Source organism: Lithobates pipiens, unplaced genomic scaffold (genome assembly GCF_037356315.1).
Source record: "Lithobates pipiens isolate NorthernLeopardFrog02 unplaced genomic scaffold, aLitPip1_a1.2 Scaffold_19, whole genome shotgun sequence".
NCBI lineage: Eukaryota > Metazoa > Chordata > Amphibia > Anura > Ranidae > Lithobates > Lithobates pipiens.
In genome coordinates, this window is record NW_027507764.1 from 20,989,898 (window position 1) to 21,002,121 (window position 12,224).

General features: G+C 48.3%; 1 protein-coding gene across 1 annotated transcript; it reads left to right on the forward strand.

Annotated features, from left to right (window-relative positions):
* The first annotated feature begins 1,149 nt into the window (after positions 1-1,149).
* On the forward strand, positions 1,150-11,567 carry LOC143995832 (E3 ubiquitin-protein ligase TRIM39-like). Its single transcript, XM_077490551.1, has 2 exons — positions 1,150-1,547; positions 9,208-11,567. The coding sequence occupies exons 1-2, from the start codon at positions 1,154-1,156 to the stop codon at positions 10,248-10,250; spliced, it is 1,437 nt and encodes a 478-aa protein (XP_077346677.1). The 5' UTR covers positions 1,150-1,153; the 3' UTR covers positions 10,251-11,567.
* The last annotated feature ends 657 nt before the right edge of the window (positions 11,568-12,224 follow it).

Genomic DNA, 12,224 nt, shown 5'->3' on the forward strand with positions numbered 1-12,224 from the left:
GTCTGGCGGCTGGCCAGACTGACGGGATAATAAGTTGGGGGTCTGTGGTCAATTGGTAAGTCCCCGAGGCAAGTTGGCGGCTGGGGACGAATGCCATAAAAAGTTGGGATTACAGGCTCAAGTTGAAATGGGGTCGTCAGGGATCAACAACTGTTTATCTGATGAGCTGGTTTTGGTTACAAGAAAATATATGGTAAAATAAAATGGTTACAGAAGTTTTAAAGAAAAAGTTTTAGTTTGGTTTATTGTTTAAATAAAGGCCTGGAAAGGCCATTTACATCCAGCAGGTGTCTGTGTCATTTTTTATAAGAAAAGGTATAAAAGGGGTGTACATGTATGGATTGGCGTAGTAAGGTATCTGGCTACCTTGTCAAGACATGTACGTAGCTGTAGTGCAACGTAAGCGTAGGACATACATGACAGGGTGCAAGGCTTACGCAGGGGAATGGTACGAGGGGTTAAGAAAGTTACAAGGCTTACCTGATTGGAGGATGGTGTAAGAGGGGGTGGAGTAGAGTTGATGTGAAGGCACGTGAGTCTAGGAGGGTCAGCAGTCTGGAGCAGCAGGTCAGGAGGAACGTTCCCGCCCGCCCGCCCTGTTAATGGGGAGGGTTGGTTGGATATGGGGTGACCATGAGTACGAGTGGCGGTAGGGTCCTTGACGGCTGGTATGCAATTTATCTGTTCCAAATTAGGTTTTGGAAAAGTTAGGACCCATCATGGGTATGGAGTCCTCCCGGGTGGTCTGGCGGCTGGCCAGACTGACGGGATAATAAGTTGGGGGTCTGTGGTCAATTGGTAAGTCCCCGAGGCAAGTTGGCGGCTGGGGACGAATGCCATAAAAAGTTGGGATTACAGGCTCAAGTAAAAATGGGGTCGTCAGGGATCAACAACTGTTTATCTGATGAGCTGGTTTTGGTTACAAGAAAATATATGGTAAAATAAAATGGTTACAGAAGTTTTAAAGAAAAAGTTTTAGTTTGGTTTATTGTTTAAATAAAGGCCTGGAAAGGCCATTTACATCCAGCAGGTGTCTGTGTCATTTTTTATAAGAAAAGGTATAAAAGGGGTGTACATGTATGGATTGGCGTAGTAAGGTATCTGGCTACCTTGTCAAGTTTAAACTTCACACTTAAGTCTTCTGCTTTCAGCGATGGCGTCTTCTCATCTAGAAAAGGAGCTGCAATGCTCCATCTGTCTGAGCATTTATACAGATCCTGTAATGCTGAAATGTGGACACAACTACTGCCAGGACTGTATCGATTGCGGACTGGATACACAGAAGAGGTCTGGCCGTTATTTTTGTCCTTGTTGCAGAAAAATGTTCCAGGAACGGCCTGCACTTTTGAGGAACATAACACTGCCTAACTTAGCAGAGACTGTGAAGACTCAGGATGAGGCTTCTGAGATGAAGAAGAAGAAACTGAGAAATGTTCTGCCCAAACTGATGACAGAGAGAGAGGAGATGGAGAAGAGAGTCCAGAGTCTGCAGGAACGCAGGAGGAACGTACAAGAAAAAGCAGATGATGAAACAGAAAGAGTCACTGCCCTGTTCAGCAGACATGTGCGATTCGTTTTGTACGAATTTCCCAAAATTCCTACGTTCAGGAGGATCCGAAATACGAATTGCCGTGCGTCCGAATTCTGTACGCAATGCGAACTTTTGTTTACGAATTTCGGATTTCGCATCAGTTGTCGTCATTATGCTTATGTCAGCACAGGGATGGTGGGAGCCCCTCATAATATGCACAGCAGAGGTACAGCACCCGGAAGAAATCAGCATAGCACAGGGATGGTGGGAGCCCTTCATAATATGCACAGCAGAGGTACAGCCCCAGGAGGAAGTCAGCACAGGGATGGTGGGAGCCCCTCATAATATGTACAGCAGAGGTACAGCACCCGGAGGAAATCAGCATAGCACAGGGATGGTGGGAGCCCCTCATAATATGCACAGCAGAGATACAGCCCCAGGAAGAAATCAGCACAGCACAGGGATGGTGAGAGCCCCTCATGATAAGCAGCTCCAGGAGGATGTCAGCATAGCATAGGGATGGTGGGAGCCCCTCATAATAAGCAGCCCCAGGAGGAAGTCAGCTTAGCACAGGGATGGTGGGAGCCCCTCATAATAAGCAGCCCCAGGAGGAAGTCAGCTTAGCACAGGGGTGGTGAGAGCCCCTCATAATAAGCAGCCCCAGGAGGAAGTCAGCTTAGCACAGGGGTGGTGAGAGCCCCTCATAATAAGCAGCCCCATGAGGAGCAGGCGCAAACTGGACCAGCGGTGCATGGCAGACAATCCGCTTCTCTCTTTCTCATCTAATGAAACTTCGTATTTCGGATAGGAAATTCTTACTTTCAAAATATTTTATTTTACGATAAAGGCACTTACATACGTATAACAGTATATCAACAAACTGCAGCAGGGAGGGCCTGCTGTCACAATGTAAGTAATGAAAACAGGAGTACAGTCGGCATGCCCTTCCTCATCGAGGGGCTACATGAAAATAGAGGTAAACGGAGGGTGACCCCCCAGGGAGAGCCCACCAAGTAGATCCATTAGGGGTAGCCCCCAGGAGCCCCCTTCCCGACACCCCTAAAAGGGAACTTGCTGTGCCAGGATGGGGGAGTATCCTCCCAGGCCCCCCCCTCTCAGAGGGATAAAGCAGTTGGAGGACCGTCCGCAGTGGGCACCGCAACATTAAATTGGACTGTATGGTGAACCTGTCAATTACAGCTCTGTTGAGCAAACCAAAAACTTAGAACGTCTAGAAGGACAGAGAAAAGAAGAGAGGAGGAGAAGAGGAGGACAGAGGGGTAAGGGGAGGTAAGCTATGTCCTGAAAGGGTGGAAGGTTATAGCTGGAGAATGTTTAGCATTCAATGTAAGAGGAGGCGCTTTAGGGGTGAGGTCTGATCACTAGAGAAGAGCCTGGGGGTACCCCAGGCAGCAGAGAGATTCCCATGTAACGGGCCCAAGGGTCCCACACCTTTCGGAATTTAGGTGTGGTATCTGACAGAATACCTGACAGTTTTTCTTGGGACATTATCCACGATATCTTCCTCTTAACTGCGAGGAAGGAGGGTCTGGGTTGCTTCCATGCGGAGGCAATCGCAATTTTGGCTCCTAATAGGATAAAATAAGTTAGTTTCTGAGTGTTACTAGACATCAAAGGAACAGGGGTATTGAGTAACGCAACCTCTGGAGTTCTCGGAACCCGGCAGCCTGTGACTAAGTAAATCAAGTTGAAGATTTTAGTCCAGAACGATCGAAGTCTAGGGCATTCCCACCAGATGTGGATCATGGAGCCACGAAGTTGGCACCCCCTGAAACATAAGGGGTTAGCCGTGGGATATATTTTGGCTAGCCTGACTGGAGTGAGGTACCACCTGGTTATCAATTTGATGCTAGCCTCCATTAGTGAGGTGTTTTGGATCCCACGAAAGGATCTGGCTAGGGCCAGCTGCCAGGTTTCAAGACTGCCAGAGGTCTGGAGATCAGATTCCCATGCCGTCATATAGGGGGATTTGCCCGTTGGGGAAGTGAGAGCCGCGTAGATCACTGAAATACCACCCCTCTGCTCCCCGATCCTACCACACCAGGCTTCATATTCAGTAAAGGAAGGAGGAAGGGGTTTGTTTTTCCAAAGTGAGTTCAAGAAGTGAGATATTTGTTGGAAGCGGAACCTCTCTGTGTCTGGTAGCTCTAAGTGTTCGATGCAATAAGCTAGGGAAATCGGACCCCTGGAATTGAAAAAGTGACCTATCCGGTATAGTCCCTTGTCCAACCACCATCTGAAGGCCGCAATGTCCAGACCAGGGGGAAAGTCATGATTACGTAACATGTGAGCAAGGGGTCTTAAAGTGGAGACTAGGGAAGGCTCTTTGCGAAGACCGTCCCATAGGGCGCAGGAGTGAGATAGGGATGGGGACATGATGGGCGGCCTGGCTTTGGGCGGGCACCATAATAGAAAATCTAGTGTAAAAGAGGGTACAGAACAGCGTTCTATGGACTGCCAATCCGGTTTCTCGTATTTGGAGTAGATCGAGGAGAGTTGGGCTAGGCGAGCTGCAAGGTAGTATTTGTGGAGGTTAGGCAAACCCAACCCCCCCCTGCGTCTATGCAGGAAGAGCGTGTTTTGCGGTAGACGGTATCCCTTATTACCCCAGATATATTTCAGTATTTTGCTTTGCAGAGAGCAAAGGTGGTCCTTCCGAACTGGTATTGGCAGGGCTCGAAAATAGTAGAGGATTTTGGGGAGAAGGGTCATTTTTATGGAGTTAATCCGGCCAAGCCAGGATAGTTCGTGTTTAGACCATGAGGAGAGATCAGTTTCCAGCTGTCTGTATAATTTGGGGTAATTGTGGGCATACAACATCTCTATTTTAGGTGTAAGGGAGATACCCAAGTATTGGATGGCAGTGTCACTCCATTGGAACGGAAAGGATTGTTTGAGTGAGAGGACTTGGTGGGTGGGGAGAGAAATATTCAATGCCACAGACTTGGAGTAATTAACCCTCAAGCCTGAGACCTTGGCAAAGTCGTCCAGTACCCGGGATAAGTTGGGCAGGGTTGTGAGGGGGGAAGTGAGGAACAACAGTATGTCGTCCGCGAAGAGTCCACATTTGTGCGTTTGACTACCGCATTGGACACCTCCAATGTCCATATTGTGGCGGACTGCGATCGCCAGTGTTTCAATGGCTATTGCAAATATGAGGGGGGATAGGGGGCACCCCTGTCTGGTCCCCCTGGTGATGGGAATTGGCTCAGAGAGGTATCCCTGCATTCGAATTTGGGCCCTCGGCTGGGAGTATAAGGCCCGTAATAAGCCCAGGAAACGAGCCCCAAATCCCCACCTGTCAAAGAGCTGGAAGATGTACTGCCATGAGACCGAGTCGAAAGCCTTCTGAATATCTAAGGAAAGGAGGAAGCCAGATTGTCCGGGTCCCCCTTCCCAATTAGACTGCAAAATGGAGATAATATCAATCGCCCTCCGAATTTGATCAGGTCCCTGTCTGCCGGGGATAAAACCAACTTGGTCCTTGTGGACGTAGCGTCCGATGAAGGAGGCTAGCCTATTGGCCATAACTTTCGTGAGAATTTTGAGATCATTATTAATAAGGGAAATCGGTCTGTAGTTGCTGACATCTTCCAAGTTCTTGCCAGGTTTGGGGATGACCGTGATATATGCCGTGTTAAGGTGGGGATCCAGGGGGTCTCCATTAGCTTTATGATTACCGAGATTGGCCAGGTGAGGGGCTAGCGTGTTGGCAAAGGCTTTATAGTAAGGGATCGAAAGACCGTCGGGTCCAGGGGCGGAGCTTTTTTTAAGATCCTTTATGACTTCCAGTATCTCCTCTGCCTGGAAGGGGGCTTCCATGACTTGTTTGTGAACGTCCGATAAGGCAGGGATGGGGAGTCCCTCCAAAAACTTTGGAAGGAGGTTAGCTTTGGGAGGTGGGGGGCTACTGTAGAGAGAGGTGTAAAAGTTCTGAAAGGCATTCAGAACTGTGACCGGATTAGACGTGGGCGGGAGTCCTGCGCTTCTGATCCGAGGGAGGGTGCTCAGCTTGGTTCTAGGGGAGAGTCTATTAGCCAGGAGTGTGCCTATTTTGTCCGCCTGTGAGTAAAATTTGTGGCCAGACCACCTAACCGATTTTTCTGCTTTCGTGGTGAGGGCGAGATTGAGTTCTAAGCGAGTCTTGTCTAGTACGGGGGTGGGGGTGCGGAGGGGGTTCTTTTTGTGAAGAGCTCTGAGTTTAGAGTATTCCTCTTCTAGCTTCAGGATGGTTGATTGCCTTTCCCGTTTTATTTGAGAACCTAATTGCATGAGTTTTCCCCTAATATATGCTTTGTGCGCCGCCCACAGGGTTTCGGGGGAGACATCAGGAGTCGCATTAATAGAGAAATATTCCTGCAGTGCTTTGTCGAGATCCATAACTCGAGATGGCTCCGAAAGGAGGGATTCATTTAACCTCCAATGCCTGGGGTGTCTCCCACTCGAACCCCCCAGGGCCGTCACAATTACCAGCGAGTGATCCGAGATCACTGTGTCAGTGATGGAGGCTTTGAGCATCCTGGGAAGGAGCGAAGAGGGGACAAGTATGTGGTCTATACGTGCATATGATTGGTGTGGCGCTGAGAAGTGAGTGTAGTCTCTCTTTGTGGGGTTTAATTCCCGCCAGACATCGGATAACCCATGAGCGTGCAGCAATTTGGCGATCCGTAAGCTTGCCTTCGTGGGCCTGGTTAAGCGGGAATGTGAGGGGGAGGATTTATCAAGTCCTTGATCAAAGGCGACGTTAGAGTCCCCTCCGACAATAACCGTTCCCTCTAAAAGAGGTGCTAAGGTGCGCAGCAGGGATTCGAAAAATTTGGTCTGACCTGTGTTCGGGGCGTAGTAGGAGACCAAGGAGTAAAGTTGGTCCCCCACAGTGCCCTTTACAAGTAAATACCTGCCCTCCGGATCCGCTTTTTCAAAACTTTTATTAAATTTGCATGTTTTGGCAATCAAAATGGCCACCCCCCTGGTCTTGGATTCCGCGTTGGCTAAGTAGAACTGAGGGAAGTGGGCATGTAGGAACTTGGGACCATACCGGATAGGAAGGTGGGTTTCCTGAAGTAGAATTATATCTAGTTTCAGGGATTTGTAGTAATCAAGGGCTTTTCTCCGTTTGATGGGGGAATTAAGACCCTGAATGTTATGGGAGGCTATCTTAAGCCTAGCAGCCTGTGGATCAGCCATGGAGCAGAGGGGGAGCCCAGCATCTGAAAGCGACCTCACTTACCCAATCCATAGCGGGGTTCTCGGTAAGGGCATTGGGATCGGTGGCCCGAGGTTGTCTCCCAGGATACCATGCCGACTGGGTTGGCTCAGCCCAACCTGAGGAGAAAAAGAGTAGTGTCATGTAAACATTCAACGGGGGTAGCTTACCATCAAGGGGGGAGAGAGGAGGAGAAAGGGCAAGGAAAGAAAGGGTTCCTGAGAAGAGAGAGAGGAGATCAGGGCAGGAGACACCCCCCGAAATCCCAAGAAAAAACAGTGTAGACAACCGACCCATAAGGTCAGAAGTCCCGACCCTCAGACGCCTGGGAAAGGCCGAGGGAGGGAGAGTTACACATGTGGTCCCTCGCGGAACTGGGGACCCCTAGTCGGGTAACTACCCGAACTGTGAAATCAACATTCAATAGCAATAACATATAAGCAGCAATATACAAAAAAAAAAAGAATTTTTCTTGAGGCACGGCTAAACATAATGATTAGAAGACACTGGGGCTAAACAATGAATGCTGTTCTTTAGGCAGAAGGTAGGATGGTATATCCAGGGGGGGTGCTGGGGAATGCAGCCCCCTGGGAAATCCTCAAAGCATCCTTAGGGCTCATTTCGAGGGGACGCAAAAAATATGAGGGGTTACGGGCAGTCCAGTAGATGGACGAAGTACTGCATAGCGTCCCGGAATATTGAAGGCAATGGGGAGAAGGGTAGCACAAGTCCTAGGCAAGGGGAGGGCAAAAAGGGGTGGAGGGCCAAACTTTCAATGTTTGGGGAGCAGTCCTCCGGCCCTCTCCAGGACCTCGGACGGTCAGTCACAGAATGGAGAGTCTGAAAAGGGGTCTGTATGTTGCTCAGGTGGGTGCATTATCCTTGACCTTCTTGGCTCTTCCGGAGGTCCACAACGGGGATTGTGGGCTGTTAGGAGTGGGCCGTTTGTTGGATCCTTGGCTAGGGTTAGAAGTGTCCATATCAGCTTCTTGAGAAATGATTTTCAGCCTGGTGAGGAGCTTTTCCCCCTCGGGGAAAGTGGAGAAGGCAAAAGACTTCCCTTTGTCCGTGAACCTGACCGCAAATGGGAATGCCCATTTGTATTTTATGTCTTTTTGTGACATTGCAAGCAAGAGGGGTTTTAGAGCTCTCCGTCTCTGTATAGTGGAGGGGGAGAGGTCCGCAAAGATCTGAACCTGGAGACCCTGGTATGTGACGTGTTGCAGGGATCTGGCTCTCTTCATAACTTCTTCTTTCACCGAGAAGTGATGTGGCTTGGCCAGAACATCGCGCGGGGTGCCATCCTTCCTAGGGGGGCCGAGGGTTCTATGGACCCGGTCAAGTTCAAGCTTAGTAGCTGGGATGTCAGGGATTAGCTGTTGAATGAGGTCTTGCACCGCCCTGGACACATCAGTTATTGATTCTGGAAGCCCGCGAATTCTGATGTTATATCTGCGTGACCTATTTTCGAGGTCATCTATACGGGCCATGGCTATGTCCAATTGCTCCTGTACTGAATAAATGTGCCTGGAGTTTTGGATGGATCTGGCTATGGTATCCTCCATTTTATGTTCGATCGTTTCGATCCGGGAGCCTAGGTTAATAAAATCAGCTTTCAATTCCCCCGTGATTTGCAAGGCAGTTTGGGAGAGGCCCCTTTCTAATAGTTCGGAGAATTTGCCAAACAGGGCATCCATGTGGGAGACTGGGTCTGCATGAGCAGCCTCGTGGGGGGGCCATGGCGGCCTGGGAAACCCTGTAAGTCCCCGCTGGGGAGGGGGAGAACTCCTGGATGGTGCGTTCCAGCAGAGAGACCGTGGAGGCCGGGGACGGTGTGGCTTCCTTGGGGAGACCCCTGGGGTTGCCTGGGGTGGCGTGGAGAGGAGGAAAGTCTGTATCTGACCTGAAATCCACTGTGCCTGCGGATCTGTGATCCTGAGACAGGAGCTGTGCTGCGGTGGCCATCTTGGATTTCTCCCTCACGTCCAATGAAGCGAACAGCGGGCCCAGATTGTGTTTAGCCAGTCCACCGGTCATTCAGAAATGTGCCCCAACACTTCGGGAGTCCGTCCCTATAGCTCGGGAAGCGGAAGGGTAGCCGTGTCGTGCGGTAGGGGTTCCGTCGTTCCGCGAGGTAGCGGAGCTTTAGATGATCGCGGCCATCTTGGAAGCCTCGCGCATGCGCACTCCCGGATAGGAAATTCTTAAACGGAATTTGGTATTTCGGATAAAAACCAAACTTCCATCAGCATCGACTGTCATATTGAGGTATATTTCTGCCTTTAAATTCATAGTAAAGAACGTTCGTACACGTTAACGAACCTAACGACAATTCGTATTTAATACGAAACGGAACGGAATTTCGGACACGAAATACGAAGTACGAATAAATTTTAATACGAATCGAAATGGAACAGAACGAAACAAATTTATTGACGGCACCCATGTCTACTGTTCAGAGACCTCAGGAGACGTCTGGAAGACCTGGAGAAGAGAGTCCTGAGTGAGATCTCCGGGCAGGCAGAGCGGGTCTCTCTATCACTGTATGATATGATCCAACAGCTGGAAATAAAGAAGGTCAAGCTGTCTGGGAAGATGCGTCACATTGAGATGCTGTGTAACATGACGAGTCCACTGACTGTCCTACAGGAATCGGGCACAGGTGACTTGTGTGATACTGAGGATGGAGATGATGAGGACAGAGAGAGACATTATAAACTTCTCCATGATGAAGGTGATCTGGATGTGGCGGGGATCTCACACACATTACACACAGGTTTATCGGATATAATGTCTGGGTTAAACGGACAGACATCTTGCTATTCAACTTTAAGCAAAAGGGACATAACTCAGATCAAGGCTGAACTAGTCAGACCATGCCCCCCACCCATCCCCACCATAAAAATCCCACACCCCCAGGCTGGAAGACCAAATATTTGGCAACAAACACTGAGGAAGTCTGGGGTTACAGACATTTTACTAGATGTGAGCACAGCCGGTAATAATCTACATATATCAAATGATAGGAAAACTGCATCCTTCTCATCATCACATCAGAATCGCCCAGACACATCGAAGAGATTTGAGTGTCCTCAGGTGTTAAGCAATCAGAGTTTCTCCTCTGGAAAATTTTACTGGGAGGTGGATGTCAGAGGGTCTGGGATCTGGAGAGTCGGGATATGTTACACCAGTATAGACAAGAGGGGAGATCAGTCATTAATTGGATATAATAGGAAGTCCTGGTGTTTGGAGAGGTGGGGTCATAGTCAGTACTCAATCATACATGACGGGAAGGAGATCCCATTGCCAAGAAAAGTCTCCTCTAATAGAGTCAGGATAGATCTGGATTATGAGGTTGGACAGATCTCTTTTTATGATCTGTGTAGTCCCATCCAACATATCTACACATTCACTGCCACCTTCACAGAGCCCCTCCATGCTGCTTTATGGGTATTAGGAGGTTCTGTAAGGTTCACAGGGTGGAGAACCTGAGTGGTGTAGAACCTGGCCAAACAATTCCTGGAGAACAATAAAACCTAAAGAAATCTCTTTTTTTTCAAATCTTTTTGGACAGAACTCTTTTTATGATCTGTGTAGTCCGAGCCAACATCTCTCTACACCAGCCTTTCTCAACTTTTTAACCCTAGAGGAACCCCAAAAATAATTTTCAGGTCTCGGGGAACCTTTACTAAAACCAATTTATCAGGGGTGAATAGGAACAATGCCCCTTATACCGGTGGGCAATATGAATAATGTCCCACTTAAAGTGGTGCTCAGAATGCCACCCTTAAAGACAGTTAAAAAAATATTTTGGTGTCATGCTGCTGGCTTTGCTAAGTGATGCTGAACCTTGAACTCTGTAGGCACCATCAAAAAGGTGGTTCCTCAGCCACAGCTCAAGGAACCCCTAGCAACCTCTGGAGGAACCCTAGGGTCCCACTGAACCCTGGTTGAGAATGGCTGCTCTACACTGACATCTTTACAGAGTCAGAGCCCCATCCATGCTACTTTATGGGTATTAGACGGTTCTATAAGGTTCACAGGGTGGAGAATCTGAGTGCTATTATACCTGGCCAAACAATTCCTGGAAAACAATAAAACCTAAAGGAACCTCTTTTTTTTTTAGTTGGACGGAACTCTTTTTATGATCTGTGTAGTCCTTGCCAACATCTCTACACCTTCACCACCACCTTCACCGAGCCCCTCCATGCTGCTCTATGGGTATTAGGAGGTTCTATAAGGTTCACAGGGTGGAGAATAGGGATGAGCTTCGAGTTCGAGTCGAACTCATGTTCTACTCGAACATTGCCTGTTCGCCTGTTCAGCGAACAGTGAACAATTTGGGCTGTTCGCAGCAAATTCGAAAAGCCGGAACACCCTATACAAGTCTATGGGAGAAATCTAAAGTGCTCATTTTAAAGGGAAATATGCAAGTTACTGTCCTAAAAAGTGTTTGGGGACCCGGGTCCTGCCCCAGGGGATATGTATCAATGCAAAAAAAAGTTTTAAAAACGGCCATTTTTTCAGGAGCAGTGATATTAATAATGATTAAAGTGAAACAATAAAAGTGTAATATTCCTTTAAATTTCGTAGCTGGGGGGTATCTATAGTATGCCTGTGAAGGGGCGCATGTTTCTGGTGCTTTGAACTGTCCTTTCACAAAGTGTCATTTGTGCAGGAAAAAAAGTCTTTTAAAATCACTTGCGGTTATATTATCGGCTCCCCGTAATACAGAGAACACTCAATGAGTGTTCTCTGCATTAGCCAACAATTCATTCATTCATTGATAATAAAAAATAAAAAAAAAGCGTGGGGGTTCCCCTAAATTCAATTACCAGGCCCTTCAGGTCTGACATGGATATTAAGGGGAACCCCATGTCAAATTTAAAAAAAAAAAATGACGTGGGGGTCCCCCTAAATATCCATACCAGACCCTTCAGGTCTGATATGGCTATTAAGGGGAACCCCCGCATCAAATTTAAAAAAAAATTGACGTTGGGGTCCCCCTAAAAATCCATACCAGACCCTTTATCTGAGCACACAACCTGGCAGGCCGCAGGAAAAGAGGGGGGACAAGAGAGCGGCCCCCTCTCCTTCCTGAACCGTACCAGGCCACATACCCTCAACATTGGGAGGATGCTTTGGGGGTCTGTAACCCCTCAAAGCACCTTGTCCCCATGTTGATGAGGACAAGGGCCTCATCCTCACAACCCTGGCCGGTGGTTGTGAGGGTCTGCGGGCGGGGGGCTTATCAGAATCTGGAAGCCCCCTTTAACAAGGGGACCCCCAGATACCGCCCCCCCTGTTTGAAATGGTAAGGGGGTACAAAAGTACCCCTACCATTTCACAAAGAAAGTGTAAAAATGGTTAAATAAGACGAACACACTTTTGAAAACTTCCTTTATTAAAAATAAAAAAAATAAAAAAAAGATTCCAGCTAATCCACTCTTGCTATCCAGCGACGGA

What these genes read in the sequence shown, in the direction of transcription:
- LOC143995832 (XM_077490551.1), top strand. Translation starts at nt 1,154, where the DNA reads ATGGCGTCTTCTCATCTAGAAAAGGAGCTGCAATGCTCCATCTGTCTG. An exon ending in TGAAACAGAAAGAGTCACTG is followed by an intron (nt 1,548 to 9,207) that starts CCCTGTTCAGCA and finishes GGCACCCATGTC; the next exon opens with TACTGTTCAGAGACCTCAGG.